Source organism: Bufo gargarizans, chromosome 1 (genome assembly GCF_014858855.1).
Source record: "Bufo gargarizans isolate SCDJY-AF-19 chromosome 1, ASM1485885v1, whole genome shotgun sequence".
In the NCBI taxonomy this organism is placed as follows: Eukaryota; Metazoa; Chordata; class Amphibia; order Anura; family Bufonidae; genus Bufo; species Bufo gargarizans.
The window spans coordinates 426,545,680-426,565,859 of NC_058080.1; the positions used below are offsets into that span (position 1 = coordinate 426,545,680).

Consider the following 20,180-nt stretch of genomic DNA (forward strand, 5'->3'; position numbering starts at 1 on the left):
ACATTTCAATGGGAAAAATGCTGGATCCGGCAAGTGTTCTGGAATTTTGGACGGAGATAAAACCAAAGCATGCTGTGTTATTATTTTCGTCCTAAAAAGGCAGAAGAATGCTCTCCATTCAGAAGGCATTAAGATAAAACTGATCAGTTCTTTTCTGGTATAGAGCCCCTGTGACGGAACTCAATACCGGAAAAGAAGAATGCTAGTGTGAAAGTACCCTTATACAAGCTGTACACTGAATACTTTACATTGTATCAACGTGTCAGATCTTAGTGTTGTCCCATGAAAAGATGGAATAAAATATTTACAAAAAATGTGAGGGGTGTACTCACTTTTGTGAGATACTGTATTTTCTTTGTTTTGTTGTTAGAGAATAGGGATCACTAATGTACCACACTTTTTGGAGAGTTTTTGTGTGATCACTTTGTTGTTTTCACATTTTGTTTTCCTGAGTTTTCCTCAAATGTGAACATTCATTTATTAGTGCAGGAGAAAAGGTGGCATGTAGGCTGTTAAATGTGTGTATGACCTGACAATGTTGCATGCTTTAGCTTGGAATACATTAAGGGCTGTATACAGGACTGATCCTGTCTGGGGAAAGGAGAGGAAACCTTTCTGTGCTTCCCCCAGACTGGGCCGCCCTCCTCTTGGCTGCGACTTGTACAGCTCTCATAGGAATCTGCTGCTCTGACAATACTCCTGTGTTGCTAATGTCGATTCTTCTAGGACAGGATGATTGTAATGCTGTATTTGCATTTTATTGCTTATCTAACATGCAGTACTTTTGTGTCCATATTGCAGACGGCAACTCCAAACTAACATGGCAGTCAGACTGTGTGATGTGGCTTCTCTGCTTAGAAGTGGTTCGTGGGCAGCAGAGCCTTGGACTGGGGTCTGTGGGATTTTCCTTTAATTTCTGTAGGCTTTTAATAGTGAAATGAGGCCATGCCAAAACTATACAATCTTTTTTTCATCCATTTATTTTTATTTTTTATTCAGCTTAACATTACTGCTAAATTTATTTTTGTTGTAGTTTATACAAATTACATTTTTTGAACAGCACGTATTGACTAAGTTTGGAAAGGCTTCAGAATGAAGCAGATAAAGGTCCGAATTTAACTTTGGATATGTTTTGGTATGGTCTCAGACCATTTTATGAGCAGTCACCGCTTTATACTTCCGTGTACATTTATCACAGATGAATTGATGCCTCATTCAGTTTAGAGATTTCATGTTGGCTATATAGTGAGAACAGTTTTGTTGATCCTATCAACACAATATTAATTACTTTGTGAAACTTTCAACACGAGTATCATTTTATTCAGAGCAGATGGTCCTATAGCTGAGCAATGCTATTATTTCAGCACACCCGGCCTTGTGCAGCTGTTCACTTGAAAATAATTTGCGATTGGGCAAAAATTATATTTTACTATTTGCAGAATACAGTCAAGACAGGGCAGTTTTCCCCATTCTGTCTAATAATTTGATACTCTAGACTAGACCGCTTAAAGATGCACCAGATTATTACAGCAGCTCATGCCAGGCTGATGAATTTGGTGCATGTTTTTATCTAACTTGATACCACCTCTTGGTTGGTTTACTTTGTGCCAACATTTTAGTACAGTTTTGGTGCATATTGGTGCATCTTAAAGGGGTATTACAGGATAGGAGCTAATTATCAGATCAGTGGGGGTGCTGCCACCTGGACCCCTTACCCACTACAGCTCCCCTGAAAAAAACTGAGCAGCCAGTCGTACATGCACACAGCTGCTCCATTCATTTCTATTGGAGTTCTGGAAATAGCCAAGTACAGTGCTTGCCTAACTCCATAGGAATGAATACAGTGGCCGCACGCATGCCTGACCGGCAGCTCTGTTGTTTTTAGGGGAACTGCAGTGGGTATGGATTCCCCTTTCTCCTGATCAGTGGTAGGACCTCCAACGATCTGATCCTTTGGCTAGGGGATAACTTTAACCAACTGGAATATCCCTTTAAGCTATGTCCGCTTATGCCCCCTTGTTGAGCCAGGCACAAAAATTGTCTGAAATGCCTAATAAATGAAGGCCATTTTTATGCCACAAATGAAGATGCTCACAGTTAGCTTAGTAAATCTTCCCCGTTATCTTTATTTCTGTTCAACAGAGTAAATTGGTAAAAGAAGGTCCAAACATTTAGTATACCTGTATCGGCCAAATTTTTTACAATATATTTAGCCCCCTTCTCAACATTCATTGTACATGTAATGCAGAGTTTTTTATTTTTTAAAAGATGTCTCCCAAGCAAGAGCTGACCGGGGGCCAGTTTGTTGCTGTTATACATAGGAGACATCCACTGGCAGTGTCTGAGATCAGAGAGAGACTCAGATCATGGACATATAACCCCTTAAATGCAATGATGAATTTAAGCTGTGGTATCGGAGGGGTCATTTATGGGGGGGCAGGCTGCTCCTGGTGACTGAATGCCCTCCCCCAAATGTGTTTGCTGTGGAAGCAGGGGGCCTTAAGAAGGCTCCAGGCCTGTCAAAATGCACTAATGTTGTTTGTTCTTTTTTTTTTTTTTTTTTAAACTAAGTTTCCAAAAGGCATACATACCATAAAATGGCATCAATAAGAACTACAGATCACCCTGCAAAGAGGGAGCCTTTACATAGCTCTGTAAACAGAAATTAAAATAAAGGTTGTGGGTGAAAACAAAATAATATACATCATATTCTGACGAGAAAAGGACAACTCGGTTGTCAAAAGCCTCTGTGTGAACAGGCCTAAGAATGAAAACCATAGAACTGTGCTAGTGGATTTTTCCAATTCCATCCCATAATTTTTTCAGTTTCCCCCTTTATCACACTGATGCCAGTACAACCTCTCCTGCAAGACAAACCCTCATATGGCTACAAACAGAATGGCAAGGAGTTAAAATAAAAAAATTATATATATATATATTTTATATACACGATTGAGCTATATATTTTATATGTATAGCATGCGAGATTACCAGTTTGGCTGTGTCCTTTTCCACATGACTGGTACGTTATTTTTTTCAGTGGAGATGAGAAGAGCTGATTTCTGCTGCTGATATGCTGTACACAGTTTCATGGCATTGCAGCTCCCTATTTGTATACAGCCACACCAGCGGGTTTCTTGATGCAGTTTTGAAAACCAAAACCAGGAGTGAATTCAGAAAAGAATTGGTATCTGTCCTTAACGTTCTTTCCTTTTACAATCCAGTCCTGACTTAGGCTTCAAAAACTGCACCAAGAAACCTGAATGTGTAGCCATACCTTTAGTATTTGCTTTTTTTAAATTGGGATTGATGGGTGCATTATCAGTTCATCCAGATTATACAATTTGTCATTTGCTCTGTTGGGCATTTTCTGGGGAAGTCTCCTTAGGCGCCCTCTTTTATAGGGCATCCTTTGAAAGAAAAAAATGCAGGAAAACAGTGCGACACCTAGCTTTACTTTGCGAGCCCAACAGTTTTGTAAAACACGAGTTTTTCATGGAAATATAGGTCTAAATCTCGGTGAAGAAAAAAATCAGGTCCTAAAAAAAATTTAATACAAATCTTGGACAGTTTGTCTGGTACAAAATCATGCTCTGTGAACATTATCGTTGATTGCTTCAGAATTCACCAAGTAGGCTTCAGAGTATGTTCACACTGGCCAGATGTGCTTTGTGGATTTCCATGCAGCAAATCAACAGCATTTGAAAATCAGTTGAAAATCCATGACAAATTTGGTGTGGGATTTTATGCTGTGGAAACTCAACAAAATTAATGACAGAATTTTTTTGGAGGGAATATCTGCCCCATGTGGCCGTACCCTTTCCATTATGTGTTTGTGGGATATCATTTTTACTTATTTCTCTGCTAGCACTTAGACATTTCTCTGCTTTAACACAAGAGAGTTTTCCACATGGGTGCAATGCGTGACGTGAACGCATAGCACCCGCAGTGAATCCTGACCCATTCATTTTTTCATGCATCAGTTCTGCGTTGTGTGAAAAATGCCGCATGTTCTATATTCAGCATTTTTCATGCAGCCTTGGCCCCTAGAAGTGAATGGGCCTTCAGTGAAAACCGCATCACATCCGCAAGCAAGTGCGGATGCAATGCGCTTTTCACTGATGGTTGCAAAGAGATGTTTGTAAACCTTCAGTTTATCACGTGTGCGAAAAACGCATCAAAACGCATTACACCTGTGCGGAAAAAACTAAACTCAATTGCAGACAAAACTGACTAAACTTACTTACAAAATGGTGTGAGTGTTACTGAACGCATCTGGACCTAATCCGTCACGCTCGTGTGAAAGAGGCCTTAGGAGGGCATTTATCTAATTGGATATGTCAGTTTTGTGGTCTGAAAAAGTCATGGCAACTGCAACATTTTTGTGACATTTCATGATCCATGTCAATTTGTATAGTAATCTATGTTTAAGAGCTAAAAGTGAGATTTGACCTAGATTATGGCTCATTTACGATGTGCAGTTTTTGCAAAAGTTGTGATCCGATGCCAGGCAACTCCCTTGTGTACTTATACCTAAAGGTGTAAACCACATTACACTCACACCACATATATTATTAAAAGGTCTTTCTGGATAGGTCATCAGCATCTGATCGACGGGGATCTGACCCCCCAGGGTCCCTGCTGATCTGTTTGAGAAGGCACCAGCACTCCTATGACCGCCACTGCCTTCTCACAGCTTAAGAAGCACAGCGCTGTACTTGGTATTGTGCTCAGCCCCATTCACTTGGGACAGTATCAAAAGCCTTTGCAAAATCCCGAAACACTACATCCATAGCCGACCCTCTGTCCAGGCTACTACTCACCTCCTCATGAAAACAAATCAGGTTAGTCTGACAACTTCTGTCTTTGGTAAACCCATGCTGGTTATCACTGATATTATCGTCACATACTCCTGTATATCGTCCCTTAAGAGTCCTTCAAACATTTTCCCCACAGCAGAACTTTAACTGGTCTATAATTACCTGTGAAGGACCTTGATCCTTTTTTTAATATGGGCACCACGTTTGCCTTGTGCCATTCACTTGGCACTGTACCAGTACCTAGAGAATCTTTACACAGATATCGGCTCCTTTCTGTTCCTTTGTATATACAGAGCTAAAAAAAAGATTTGGCAACTCTGCTTTTTCCTCATCTTCAGTGGTTACCCCCCTTTACCATTATTTAGGGGACCTACCTGCTCGGACCTTGTTTTTTTTATAGCATTTGTATATTTAAAGAATTTTGTGGGATTTGTTTTGCTCTATTTTGCTACCTGCTGTTCGTTTTTGTATTTTTGCTAATTTTATCTCCTTTTTACAGATTTTATTAAGCCCTTTGTAATCTTCAAACGCTTCAGCTGACCCCTCAGATTTGTATTTTTTAAATGCCCTTTTTTTTTCTTTTATTGCCCTTTTTACAGTAGCTGTAAGCAATGGGGGGTTTAATGTTGGCAGTATATACTTGTTAACTAAGGGAATACATTTTTTAGTGCAATTGCTCAATATGATTTTAAAGTGCTCCCATTTATCCGCAGTATTATGTGACAGTAGCTGCACCCAGTCTATACCCTGAAATGCTGCCCTCAACCCATGGAAATTAGCAGTTTTGAAATGTAGTGTTTTTGCTCTGCCTGACAGTTTGCTTCTTATAGTTTAGGGGGAATATAATTATATTGTGGTCACTTTTGCCTAGTGTTTCTTAATTAGTGATCTTTCCAACAAGCTCTGCATCATTATAAATTACCAGATCCGACAGAGCATCGCCCCTAGTGGGAGCTTCTACAAACTGACCCATAAAGTGGTCCCTGAAGCAAGTTGAGGAATTTTCTCCCCTTTGTGGTCGAGGCATAACCATGACCCCAGTCAATGTATGGGAAGTTAAAATCTCTATTTGGATATACAGTTGCGTTTCTCTCTTCTGTGGTGATGGGGGGTCTAGAGATTATACCAAGTATTTTTTTCAGTGTTTTTATCCCTTTGAACTTCCCATGAGGGTTCCACATCCTCACACACAATTGCCTCTTTCACACTTGTCTTCAGATCACTCCTCACATACAGACACACTCCACTGCCTTTTCTATTGACCCTATCTTTCCTAAATCGTGTAAAACCCTTAATATTTACAGCCCAGTCATGCAAAGAGTCCAACCAGGTCTCAGCCACACCAACTATGTGTTCTTCTAGTACCATAGCCTTCAGCTCCCCCATTTTCCTAGCTAGACTTCTGGCATTTGTGAAAATACGTCTTAAATTACTATTACCTGTAAAGTGAATATCTGGGATTTTTGGTTACCTTGGTTGATGTTTGTAACAGGGTTCTTGTTACCAGCAGTTCTATTTTTCATAAGTGTATTGTTGTGTCCAGTCTTCTCGCTAACCCCACCCCTTACTAAATCCCCACTGTCCCCTTCTATATCCCACACTCTATCTACACTATCTACCCCCTTATTAGTTTGACCTGCCATGCTCCTCCAGCCGTCTAACCATTTTGTCACCCAGGGCAGTTGCACCCTCCCCATTAAGGTGCAGCCCATCCCTACTATAGAGCCTGTGACCGACAGAAGTTGGCCCAGTTCTCCATGAACCCAAACCCTTCCTTCCTGCACCAGCTTCTGAGCCACTTATTTAGCTCCCGTTGTCTCTCTGGTGATGCTTGTGGCGCTGGTAGTATTTCTGAAAACACTACCTTGGAGGTCCTGGACTTGAGCTTTTCTTCTAGTTCCCTAAAATCATTTGTAAGGACCTTCCATCTCCCCCCTGACTTTGTCATTGGTGCCAATGTGTACCATGACAGCCGAGTCTTCCCCAGCCCCACCCAGCAATCTGTCAATCTGATCCCCAATATGCCGATCCCAAGCACCGGCAGACAACACACTGTTCGGCATTCACGCTCTCGGCGATAGATGATTCTTTTTATGTATTTTTTTTTATGATACGGTAAGGCTATTTTCACACTTGCGGCAGTGTGATCCGGCAGGCCGTTACATCGTCGGAACTACCCACCGATCTGGATGTGACTGAAAGCATTTGTTAGACTCATCCGGATGCGGAAGTGGAGAGACTGATGGATGGATCAGTCTTGTATCTTTTTGCACATTTTTACCAGTCTGCGCATGCGCAGTCCGGAAGGACAGATCCAGCATTCCTGTATTTTGAATGCCTGATCTGGCACTAATACATTCCTATGGGGAAAAATGCCTCCCCCGGCATTCAGGCAAGTTTTCAGTTTTTTTCCGCTGGAGATAAAACCGTAGCATGCTTCTGTCACCCCACTAAACCTTTTTTTGCTTACTTATAACCCCTACACTGCGATTTATGCCTACATAATCTAATTAATCATTTTGGTCCAGTAGATTTTGTTTAAAACGTGCTTTTAAAATATGCAAATTACCTTGCTACCAGCAAGTAGGGCGGCTACTTGCTGGTAGCAGCCGCATCCTCCGATCCTAAAGACACCCCCCTCCGCATGTTGATTGACAGGGCCAGGGAACGGAATCGTTCTCTGCTGGCCCTGCCTGTTTGCATTCAAAATCTGGCGCCTGCGCCGCGGCCGTACCAGTCTTCAATCGGCGCAGGCGCACTGAGAGGCGGCCGCTCCATCCTCAAAGTGCCTGCGCCGATGACATCACATCTACACCCGGCGCAGGCGCATTGAGGATGGAGCGGCCGCCTCTCAGTGCGCCTACGCCGATTGAAGACAGGTACGGCCGCGGCGCAGGCGCCAGATTTTGAATGCAAACAGGCAGGGCCAGCAGAGAACGATTTCGTTCCCTGGCCCTGTCAATCAACATGCGGAGGGGGCATCTTTAGGATTGGAGGATGCGGCTGCTACCAGCAAGTAGCCGCCCTACTTGCTGGTAGCAAGGTAATTTGCATATTTTAAAAGCACGTTTTAAACAAAATCTACTGGACCAAAATGATTAGATTATGTAGGCATAAATCGCAGTGTAGGGATTATAAGTAAACAAAAAAAGGCAATTTTTTGCTAATCTGACCAGTATCACTTTAAGTGCTGATAACTTTAAAACACTTTGACTTACCCAGGCCGTTCTGAGATAGTTTTTTTTTTTGTCACATATTGTACTTCATGACACTGCTAAAAATGGGTCAAAAAAGTTAATTTTTTTTTTGCATAAAAAAAACATATTTACCAAAAATTTTGAAAAATTAGCAAATTTTAAAGTTTCAGTTTCTCTACTTCTGTAATACATAGTAATACCCCAAAAATTGTGATTACTTTACATTCCCCATATGTCTACTTCATGTTTGTAGCATTTTGGGAATGATATTTTATTTTTTCGGGATGTTACAAGGCTTAGAAGTTTAGAAGAAATTTTTTTAATTTTTCAGAAATCTTCAAAATCCCACTTTTTATGGACCAGTTCAGGTTTGAAGTCATATTGTGAAGCTTAGATAATAAAAACCTCCCCAAAAATTCTAGAAACTACACCCCTCAAGGTATTCAAAACAGTTTTTACTAACTTTAACCCTTTAGGTCTTCCACAAGACTTCATGGCAAATGGACATAAGAATTTCGATTTTTGGGAAAATTTTCCAATATAATCAATTTTTTCCGGAAATAAAACAAGGGTTAACTGCCAAACATAGAAACCTAGAATGTGTCGGCAGATGAGAACCATTTGGCCCATCTAGTCTGCCCAATATACTAAATACTATGGATAGCCCCTGGCCCTATCTTATATGAAGGATGGCCTTATGCCTATCCCATGCATGCTTAAACTCCTCCACTGTATTTGCAGCTACCACTTCTGCAGGAAGGCTATTCCATGCATCCACTACTCTCTCAGTAAAGTAATACTTCCTGATATTACTTTTAAACCTTTGCCCCTCTAATTTAAAACTGTCCTCTTGTAGCAGTTTTTCTTTTAAATATTCTTTCCTCTTTTACCTTGTTGATTCCCTTTATGTATTTAAAAGTTTCTATCATATCCCCTCTGTCTCGTCTTTCTTCCAAGCTATACATGTTAAGGTCCTTTAATCGTTCCTGGTAAGTTTTATCCTGCAATCCATGTACCAGTTTAGTAGCTCTTCTCTGAACTCTCTCCAAAGTATCAATATCCTTCTGGAGATATGGTCTCCAGTACTGAGCACAATACTCCAAATGAGGTCTCACTAGTGCTCTGTAGAGCGGCATGAGCACCTCCCTCTTTCTACTGGTAATGCCTCTCCCTATACACCCAAGCATTCTGCTAGCATTTCCTGCTGCTCTGTAACATTGTCGGCCTACCTTTTAAGTCTTCTGAAATAATGATCCCTAAATCCCTTTCCTCAGATACTGAGGTTAGGACTGTATCACTGATTTTATATTCTGCTCTTGGGTTTTTACGTCCCAGGTGCATTATCTTGCACTTATCAACATTAAATTTTAGTTAAAGAAAAACTACAGGTTGTGAGACGCACAGGGCTGTGGAAAAATATGGAGAAGGTGCTCACAGTAGAGAGGATCCGTCCTTCCTCTAATGGGGGATAAATAAAATTTAAAAATACTGGGCACTCTCACTTATGTAGAACCATACAGTTTATTACAGTACATATAATCATAAACGCACAATCGCAAGTTTGCGATTGTGCGTTTATGATTATATGTACTGTAATAAACTGTATGGTTCTACATAAGTGAGAGTGCCCAGTATTTTTAAATTTTATTAAATTTTAGTTGCCAGATTTTTGACCATTCCTCTAGTTTTCCTAAGTCCTTTTCCATTTGGTGTATTCCTCCAGGAACATCAACCCTGTTACAAATCTTTGTATCATCAGCAAAAAGACACACCTTACCATTGAGGCCTTCTGCAATTTCGCTGATAAAGATATTAAACAATATGGGTCCCAGAACAGATCCCTGAGGTACCCCACTGGTAACAAGACCTTGGTCTGAATATACTCCATTGACTACAACCCTCTGTTGTCTGTCCCTCAGCCACTGCCTAATCCATTCAACAATATGGGAGTCCAAGCCCAATGACTGCACTTTATTGATAAGCCTTCTATGTGGGACAGTATCAAAAGCCTTACTAAAGTCTAGATAAGCGATGTCTACTGCACCTCCTCCATCTATTATTTTAGTCACCCAATCAAAAAAATCAATAAGATTAGTTTGACATGATCTCCCTGAAGTAAACCCATGCTGTTTTTCATCTTTCAATCCATGGGATTTTAGATGGTCCACAATCCTCTCCTTAAGTATGGTTTCCATTAATTTCCCCACTATTGATGTCAGGCTTACTGGCCTATAGTTGCCCGATTCCTCCATACTACCGTTTTTGTGAATGGGCACAACATTTGCTAATTTCCAATCTTCTGGGACGACTCCTGTTGCCAGTGATTGGTTAAATAAATCTGCTAATGGTTTTGCTAGTTCACCGCTGAGCTCTTTTAATAGCTTTGGGTGTATCCCATCAGGCCCCTGTGACTTATTTGTATTAATTTTAGACAGTTGACTTAGAACCTCTTCCTCTGTAAAGACACATGCGTCAAAAGATTCATTAGTCTTCTTTCCTAACTGAGGTCCTTTGTCTTCATTTTCCTTTGTAAAAACTGAACAGAAGTATTCATTGAGGCAGTCAGCTAGTTCTTTATCTTCTCCCATATACCTTCCTTCTTTAGTTTTTAATTTGGTAATTCCTTGTTTTAGTTTCCTTTTTTCATTTATGTATCTGAAGAATGCCTTATCGCCTTTTTTCCCTGACTGAGCTAATTTCTCTTCTGCCTCAATATGGGTTGCCCTGATTCTGTAGTTTGCAGAAACACCCCATATGTGGTCGTAAACTTTTGTTTGGCCAAACGGGAGGACATATGGGGAACACCATATGGGTTTTGCAAGGCAGGTTTTGCAGTACTGGTTTTGTTTATACCATGTCCCATTTGAAGCCCCCTGTTGCACCCCCTAGAATAGAAATTTCAAAAAAGTGACTCCATCTCAAAGTACACCCCTCAAGGTATTCAAAACTGGGTTTAAAAACTTTAACCCTTTAGGTGTTTCACAAGAGTTAACGGCAGATGGAGAAACAATTTAGAAATTTTTGGGAAAATTTTCCATTTTAACCCTTACTTTATTACTGGAAAAAATGGGTTAACAGCCAAACAAAACTCAAAATGGGTTGCCCTGATTCTGTAGTTTGCAGAAACACCCCATATGTGGTCGTAAACTACTATTTGGCTAAACGGCAGGACATAGAAGAAGGGGAACACCATATGGTTTTTGGAAGGCAGATTTTGCTGGACTGGTTTATTTACACCATGTACCCTTTCAAGCCCCCTGCTGCACCCCTAGAGTAGAAACTCCATAAAAGTGACCCCATCTAGGAAACTACGGGATAAGGTGGTTGTTGTTTTGGGACTATTTTAGGGGTAAATATGATTTTTGGTTGCTCTATTACTTTTTTGAGGCAAGGTAACAAAAAAATGTAAATTCTAAAATTGTTTCTACATTCGCTATTTAGTTTTGTGGAACACCTAAAGGGTTAACATAGTTTGTAAAGTAACTTTTTAATACCTTGAGGGGTGTAGTTTCTTAGATGGGGTCACTTTTTTGGAGTTTCTAGTCTGGGCTACATCAGGAGGGGGGGGCTTCTAATGGGACATGGTGTCAAAAAAAAAGTCCATCAAAATCTGCCTTCCAGAAACCATATGGAGTTCCCTTCGTTCTATGCCCTGCCGTGCGGCTAAGTAGCCATTTACGACCACATATGGGGCATTTCTGCAAACTACAGAATCAGGGCAATAAATATTTAGTTTTGTTTGGCTGTTAACCCTTGCTTTATTACCGGAAAAAAGTATTCAAATGATAATTTTGCCCAAAAACGTGTGTTTTGGCACCGTTTTTATTTTATATTTTTAATGCTGTTCATCCGATGGGTTTGGTCAAATGTTATTTTTATAGAGACTATTTTTACGCATGTGACGATGCCCAATATGTATGGCTCTCAGATTTTAGAAACACTAAGCAGGCATCCTAAAACTGCGGCCCTCCAGATGTTGTAAAACTACAATTCCCACCATGCCCTGCTGATGGCTGTAGGTTGTCTGGGCCTGCTGGGAGTTTTAGTTTTACAACATCTGGAGGGCCGCAGTTTGAGGATGCCTGCACTAAAACTAATATTTTTTTGGGGGAAAAAAAATTGTTTCCGTGTCAAGTCTGAGAGCCATAGTTTTTTATGTTCTCTAGTGGACTGTTGGGGATTATAAAAATTTAGTACTCCATGGAAGTGTGATACTCCCTGAAGCAATCGATAACGCAGAGGCCCGGATGATCGGGGCAAGTGTCACACTGAGTGGTGGTGTCCTTCCGTATCCCCCTCTTGTGACACTCTGCATCTTTTTGGGGTTCGTCCCTTCTTTCCAGTATGGGGGACCACACCTGGAAAGTGTTGGCCAGGGATGATCCGGGCGCCTCCAGTACCCGAGGTACTCCGGCCTGCTCTTTCCCGGTCCGAAAAGATCAGGTCTTTGAGGACTGCCTCATAGAATTGGAGGAATGTCCCTGTGCTGCCAGCGCTTCAGGATAGTACAAAAGAGTTGTACAAGGCAACCTGTACCAAGTAGACCGCAACTTTTTTGTACCATGCCCGGGTTTTGTGCATGGCGTTAAATGGCTAGAGGACTTGATCAGAGAGATCAACTCCTCCCATATTCCGATTTGTAGTAGACGATACAATCGGGCTTGAGGACCGTTGCCGCGGTACCTCGCACAGAGACGGGTGGTGCTGTTACCGTGGATTGTGGACAGCATAAGGACATCCCTCTTGTCCTTATACCTGACCAGCAACAGGTTTCCACTGGTAAGTGCACGGGTCTCACCCCTGGGGATAGGTACCTGGAGGGGGTGGGCAGGGAGGCCGCGTTGATTTTTCCGCACGGTCCCACAAGCGAACGTGGATCTGGCGGCAAGGGACCTGAACAAGGGAATTCTGGTATAAAAGTTATCCACGTATAAGTGGTAACCCTTATCCAGCAGTGGGTACATAAGGTCCCACACGAGTTTCCCGCTAACACCCAGAGTGGGGGGACATTCTGGGGGTTGAATACGGGAATCTCGCCCCTCGTACACATGAAATTTGTAAGTGTACCCTGAGGTACTCTCGCAAGTTTTGTATAGCTTCACACCATACCTCGCCCGCTTTGTGGGAATGTATTGGCGGAAACGGAGTCTCCCCTTGAACGCAACGAGAGACTCATCAATCGCGACCTCCCTTCCAGGTACGTAGGCCTGCTCAAATTTGGCCCCGAAGTGATCGATGAGCGGCCGTATCTTATAAATGACCCCCTCCCACGTTGTTACAGGATGCCGGTTGAATAATTTCAGCCAGCATCCTGTTCCGATTAATCCCCATGGCGCCGGAATCGTGATTTAAAGCCATGACTTACCAGTACGTCATGGGTCCTTAAGGACTCAGGGAAACATGCCGTACCGGTACGTCATGCGTCCCTAAGGGGTTAAGCAGACTGTGATTGTCTATTGTCTTGACTAAGATGAAGATCAGATCATGTTTTATGACCAATTTGTGCAGAAATCCATATCATTCCAAAGGATTCACATATTTTTTCTTGCAACTGTAGCTGTCACTCAGAGGGGGGAGGGTCTATCAAGCAGCTAAAATCACTAGATGAACAGGTCATTTTGGTGGGTGTTTTAGTGGAGTTTACAAGTGGTTTAGAAGAGTTTGAGATTTTACGGCTTTCACATTGACTTCTATCGAAATCTTCATTTTTTTAACCCCTTCTTCCCCAGGGCAGTTTTCACCCTCCTGCCCAGGCCATTTATCACTTTATGTGGTAATAATAACTCTTGAACGCTTTTACTTATCCAAGCCATTCTGAGATTTTGCATGACCGTGGTAAATTTGAGTCAATATATTTCACTTTTATGCATAAAAAAAAATAATCCAAATTGACCAAAAACTTGGAAAAATTCTCAATTTTAAAAATGTCTTTCTTTGCTTTTAAAACAGTGATACCTCATAAAATATTTATTACTTAACATTCCCAATATGTCTACTTTATGTTGGCATCGTTTTGTAAATGTTATTTTATTTTTAGGACGTTAGAAGCAATTAAATTTTTTTTATAAAATTTCCAAAACCCACCTTTTAAGGACCAGTTTAGTTATGAAGTCACTTTGTGGGACTTTCATAGTAGAAACTACCTGTAAATGATGCCATTTGAGAAACTACACCCCTCAGGTTTTTGTGGAAGCGGGTGCCAGCGGCAGAAACGCATAGTCGGCACCCGCCTCCTGTATTTGTATTAATGATTTAAAGACATTGGTGGCGCATTGCGCCCCCAACCCCCCAGTATTAAATCATTGGCGGCAGTGGCCACAGGGTCTCCTCCCCTCCTCCTCATTGGTGGTACAGTGGCAGTTGTGATCAGAGCCCCAGCAGTGTGATCCTGGGGCTCTGATCAGTTACCATGGCAGCCAGGACGCTACTAAAGCCCTGGCTGCCATGGTAATCTCCCTGCTGCTGTGTACACTATGCACAGGGCAGCAGGGAGAGTGTGACGTCCTATTCCCCCTGATAGAGCTCTATTAAGGTGACTAGGACAAGGGATCAAAATATCCCAGGTTCTAGCCCCTAATGGGGCTAAAAGTTATTAACGCAAAAAACAAAATATTAATTATAAATCACCCCCTTTCCCAATTTTACATATAAAATATATAAACAATAAACAACTTATTTCCACGTCCAAACTATTAAAATAATCGAAAAATTAAAACTGTGCGATTCGCCATTTTTTAGTAACCTTGTCCCCCCAAAAAATAGGATAGGACTGTTCTATTATGGGCCTGACGTTCCATAAAATGCGTAATGCGCACAGCTTTTTGGGTGTTTTTTTTTTTTTTTTCACATGGTATAGCGTATTGCAATACTTTTTTTGTGGTAGTGAAATCTAATCAAAATTTTCTATACTCTTCTTTTTTTTATTTTTTTTATTTACGTTTTAAACAATGAAAGCATTTTTGAAACAAAAAAAATGTTTGTCTCCATATTCTGAGAGCCATAATTTTATTTTTTGTCCGATTTTGTTTTATGTGGTGGCTTATTTTTTGTGGGATGAGGTGACTGGTACTATGGGGGCATACAACTTTTTGATTGCTTGGTGTTGCACTTTTTGTGATGTAAGGTGACAAAAATGGCTGCTTTGGCACAGTTTTTTTTTTTTTTTTTTTTTTTATCTGACAGGGTAGATTATGTGATATATTTATAGAGCCGGTTTTTATGCATGCAGCGATACCTAATGTGTGTGTTTTTTTTTTTTTGTTTCCCCCCCCCCTCTATTATAAAATCAGGGAAATTGGGTGTTTTTTTTTTTTTTTTTCTATTATAAAATCAGGGAAATAGTTTTTTTTTTTTCCTTTAGTTCTGTCCTACTCTGGGACTTTAACTTTTGGGGGTGTGATTCAATCTGCAATGCATTACAATATATCTGTATTGTTATCAATTGTTTGTTAGTGTTAAGGCATCGGGCTACCTTCTCACCCATCAGGTCCCCGTCACCACAGCTCGGGGACCCGATGGGATCCCTCACCCTCCGCAAACACCATCTATGACGCGTTCAGCGCTGACCACGGCATAGAAGGTTGAAATCCGCTGGCATTGGCTTTTACAGCGATGCTGGTAGATGCAGCAGGGGCCCAGCTATCAGTGACTGTCGGGCCTCCGCACTGATTGGGCGGACATTAGAGCGGTGCCCGCCTGATCAGCATGACGTAATAAGTATGTCAAATTGCATCAAGTCGCCTGCCACAATGACTTACTAAAGCAATTTTACTAAAGTTTGGCACTGAAAAAAAGTCCACTTTGAGAACAAGGTTTGCAAGTAGTCGAGTTTCTTACATTGAAATCAATGGGAAGCTGTTAATAACGTTTTGAATGTGGATTATGCAGCCAAAACCACACTTTTTAAAGGGACTCTGTCATCAGATTTGTGCCCTATAAGCTAAACATATGGCCATGTCGGTGCTAATAACATGAATCCTAAACTGCCCTTATTAAACCTGCTTGTGGCTCTATTAGCCCAAAAAACTGGTTTTTATAAGCTTTCACTCACCTACCTAAGGTGCCCAAGGGGTTTTGCGTTAATCCAGGATGCCCGCCTGCACCCCTCGCCGTCTGGTGCAGGCGGGCATCCTGGATTAACGTAAAACCCCTTGGGCACCTTAGGTAGGTGAGTGACAGCTGATAAAACCTGTTTTTTGGGCTAATAGAGCCACAAGCAGGTTTAATAAGGGCAGTTTAGGATTCATGTTATTAGCACAGACATGGCCATATGTTTAGCTTATAGGGCACAAATCTGATGACAGAGTCCCTTTTTAAGCTGCAGAATCAGTGAGATTTTGCCCATGTGAACATAGCCTTAACTCTGCATTGTACTGTTCCTCTTACTCCTTCAGGGAATGTAGCCACACAGTTAATAGTCTTACACCATGGATGTCAAACTCATGGTCCTCCAGATGTTGCAAAACTACAACTCCCAGCATTCCCTGATAGCTGCAGTATGCCCAGGCATGATGGGAGTTGTAGTTTTGCAACAGCTGGAGGGCCACGAGTTTGACATCCCTGTCTTACACAATTCTGACTAGAGGAATAGTGATGCCGAGTTGTCAGTTTATTCAGACATTTCCACAGGGAACAGCACAATGTGACGTTCTAAGGAGTTCCAGCATAGTCTCATTTTATGTATGAGCCAGTTACACCCCCTCCTCCCCCTTCCTAGTCAGACACAACACTCTGTAAATGGAAATGATCAGAGTGCCAATTTGATACGATCTTTATAGAGCGATGTTAAAAGTCAAATACTTGGTTTCTAAAGAGCATATGTCCGCATGATGAACCCTATTAAACCAGGCATACAGCCTGGTAGGGTTGATCACACTGATAACGATACCCTGACTATGACAGTAAAACTTGATTTTTATTTATATACAAATAAGCTTGTCTGAGCACCAAGGGGCCAGACAGTCCTGGAGCACCAGCTTTGCACTCCATGAGCTTGTCTCCCCTTCACCTGGATTGACAGGGCTAGACCTCTCCAAGCATTACAGATTCCCTTTTAGCAAGTGCTGACGTTTGTCATCTTGTGCCTGTGTTGTCTCCCAGTCTCAGTACTGCTTGAAGAGTAGCAGAAGGCTCAGTGCAGGTGAGATCTGACAGGTTGCAGGGCTTGCTAAATGGGAATCAGCACTGCTTTGAGAGGAGCATATAATGCACTGTGCAAGTGCCGAGACTGGGACACAACGCAGGTGTGAGAAGACTAGGCTAGACCAAAAGTCTGGTCCTTTTAACCGAAGGGAAGGGGGAGGGACTGAAGCTCAAGGGGTGTAGCAATCTGGTACTCTGAGGTCCCTGGCTGGCCCCTTGGTGTTCTGGTAAACTTACTTGTGCATGATTTAAAGTTTGTTTTTTTGTTAATCAGTTGGGCAATGTATTGTCCTAATCAGTGTATCGCTTTTATCAGCATAATCAACTCTACCAGGTGTATGCCTGGATTAATAGGGTTGATCATGCTTACAAATGCTTTAAGTTTTTCCTATTCAGCGGCGTTATTGCTTTTTGACACTTGGCCTATTTATCTAAGTGTTGGGTGTTTGTTTGCACATGACTAATTGTAGAGGTTGAAGGTTCTGACAGCTTCTTTCTCCCCTCTCCCCTGTATTGTGTCTCGCTAGCAGGTAATTGCTGCCATGGAAACACAGCTGTCCAATGGTCCCAGCTGCAATAACACAGGCAACTGTCAAAACACCATAAACAACTGCACGTCACCAGTGGACTCCAGCAATACAGAAGACAGCAAGACCAACCTAATAGTCAACTACCTGCCTCAGAATATGACCCAAGAGGAGCTGAAGAGCTTATTTGGGAGCATTGGAGAAATAGAATCCTGTAAACTAGTCAGGGACAAGATTACAGGTACGCTACAAACATTTCATGGAACTGGATATCTCCCTGCCCAGTCAGCAAAATCACCAGTGCTGGTTAGAGAAATGGAGAGCAGGTTCTCAATAATGGTGCAAAGGGAAAATGGTACAGGAGTGCAGTGTGGAAATAAAGCTGTTCTGTTTGAGTTGTTTAGCCCCTTAAGGGTGCAACCTGCACGGTAGGGATGTCTGATCTATGGACTTCTGATAATTAAGAAACACAGGCCTGTGTTCTCCTGTTTGGACTGGCAAACGAGTACAGTATGCATGTCTGCTGCTCCATTCAACGGGGGGAACACAGGCCCTGTTCTAGTGATCGATGGGAGCCCTAGTTGTCAGATCTCTGCCAATTAGAAAATCCTGCAGATAGGGGACAAATTGTTTTAAAAGGACAACGCCTTTAATATTTTAGCCCCATGTTTCCAAGGTGACATGCCACTTTGTGGTATTCTTTTTGGTATGCTTTTACTTATATACAGGATCCTTGGGTTGTTTACTTTCCTTACGCCCATGACCGCACCCTTGAGAGACCGCCTCCATCCAGGACAGGAAACAGGAACTTACATGGAGAGCTCTTAAGGAGGGGCTCTGCACCAGTTCCTGTTTTGCTGTCCTATAGATAGGACTTCATAGTGGAGAGCTAGGGTTAGGCTGCAGGGGCCCCTGGGGTGCATTTATTTATGGGGGTTACCTGGTGCGGCGTAAGACTCCACTAGGAGCCACCTGCTGAGTCTGGGGCAATCTTTCTGGGTCCTGGACTTTTCTGTTGGGCTGGTGTTCCTGGGCAGTCCCAGCGTCACCGGGAGGTGATGCTGGCATGCCGGTGTTTAGGAGGTTCGGACCTTCTCTCAGTCTTCCTCCTATTGTAACTTGCAGGGGGCGGGCTTAGAGTCTTCTGAGCGTAATCTGCGTGCGAACCGGAGGTTGCGAGATGCAACTTTTGTTATTTGGAGCGCTTGTGGTTCCGGATGAGGACCGTTCTGGAAGTGATCAGGGAAACATGCTCTTCTGCATGGGAACACCAGCAGGGACCTGACATAGGGTATAAATGCTTTAGCGTGCGGTCAGAAGGATCCCAGCCAGCCTGCAAGCATTTGTGGATGTACCTATGGAAAACTCCATCCTTGTCTGGAAGCATGGAGTAAGAGAGCAGTCAGCACGCTGATGTCCAGGAGGGTCATGTCAGACTGGTATTCCTGGTGGGGTAAAGGGGGTCAATCCTCACCTTTTTATCTCTTCCTTCAGATCCTAATGGGGCTTATTCTCAGTGTATTTTAGAACACCAAAGAGGGCTCTAGGAAAGCTACTGCTAAATCTAAAAAAAGAGTGCTGTATGCAAGAAAAAAAACTTGCTCCTTCCTGGTCAAGTTATGTCAGCATTGCATTAACAAGTTGGTAGAGGAGGAATCCATGTCACTACTTCAGAGTATCAAAGATATTGTCATATCTGAAGTTTCCGATTCAATCAAAATGTTTAAAAAGTGCCTCCCTTCCTCAGGCTCGGGCAGGCAGGGTCACTCTAATATAATATGATTCAGAGTCTTCTGACGAGAACGAGCAAGGAGAAATCCTAGATGATTCAAGCTTTGCCTTATACAAAGAAACCGCAGGTAGACCTTTATTTTCCTGAGGATGCATATTCTCTGCTCAAGGCTATTAGAGCCACTATGAAAGTGGATGAATCTAGGGAACAGAAATCCATTCAAGATACAGTGTTTGATGACAAAAGATCTAGAGTTTTTCCATTAAATGAAAATATAAAATATTTAATAAAAAAAAATAGAAGCCTAACAAGAAGCTCTTTATCCCTAGAAATGTTGAAAGAAAATATGCTTTTGCTGGAGAGTCATCCTGTTGGGATAGGCCTCCTAAATTGATTCCCCATTTTGCAAAAATTTTATTTTGAAGACCTCGGCACAGATCTGATGGATAGACGGGCAGAAGTGTACCTTAAAAAAAAAAAGTATGGGAGTCCTCTTGCTCAGGCCTTTAAACCTAATATAGCCACTACCTCTACTGCCAGGTCCTTAACATTATGGCTACAAGAGTTGGAATCCCATATCCAGAATAAAACCTCCAGAGACCAGCTGCTAGGGGTGTTTTCAACCATCTTTAAAGGTGTGGACTTTATTTTGGAAGTGTATGCTGATACGTTAAGATTAAATGTCAGGTCAGTGGCGCTATTTAATTCTGCTAGGAGGGCCATTTGGCTTAACTCCTTAAGGACCGGGCTCATTTTCACCTTA

General features: G+C 42.0%; 1 protein-coding gene across 8 annotated transcripts in view; it reads left to right on the plus strand.

Annotated features, from left to right (window-relative positions):
- The first annotated feature begins 807 nt into the window (after positions 1–807).
- The window catches only part of ELAVL2 (ELAV like RNA binding protein 2), a 118,173-nt gene continuing 98,800 nt past the window's right edge, over positions 808–20,180 (plus strand). For 2 of the 8 annotated variants that reach the window (XM_044286556.1, XM_044286565.1), the window contains exons 1-2: positions 808–892; positions 17,686–17,926. In XM_044286556.1, coding sequence (XP_044142491.1) covers positions 821–892; positions 17,686–17,926 — 313 coding nt within the window. In that variant the 5' untranslated portion in view covers positions 808–820. Of the gene's footprint in view, positions 893–17,676; positions 17,927–20,180 lie in introns of those variants that run through there. The other 6 variants (XM_044286592.1, XM_044286603.1, XM_044286574.1 and 3 more) reach the window with 4 other exon arrangements.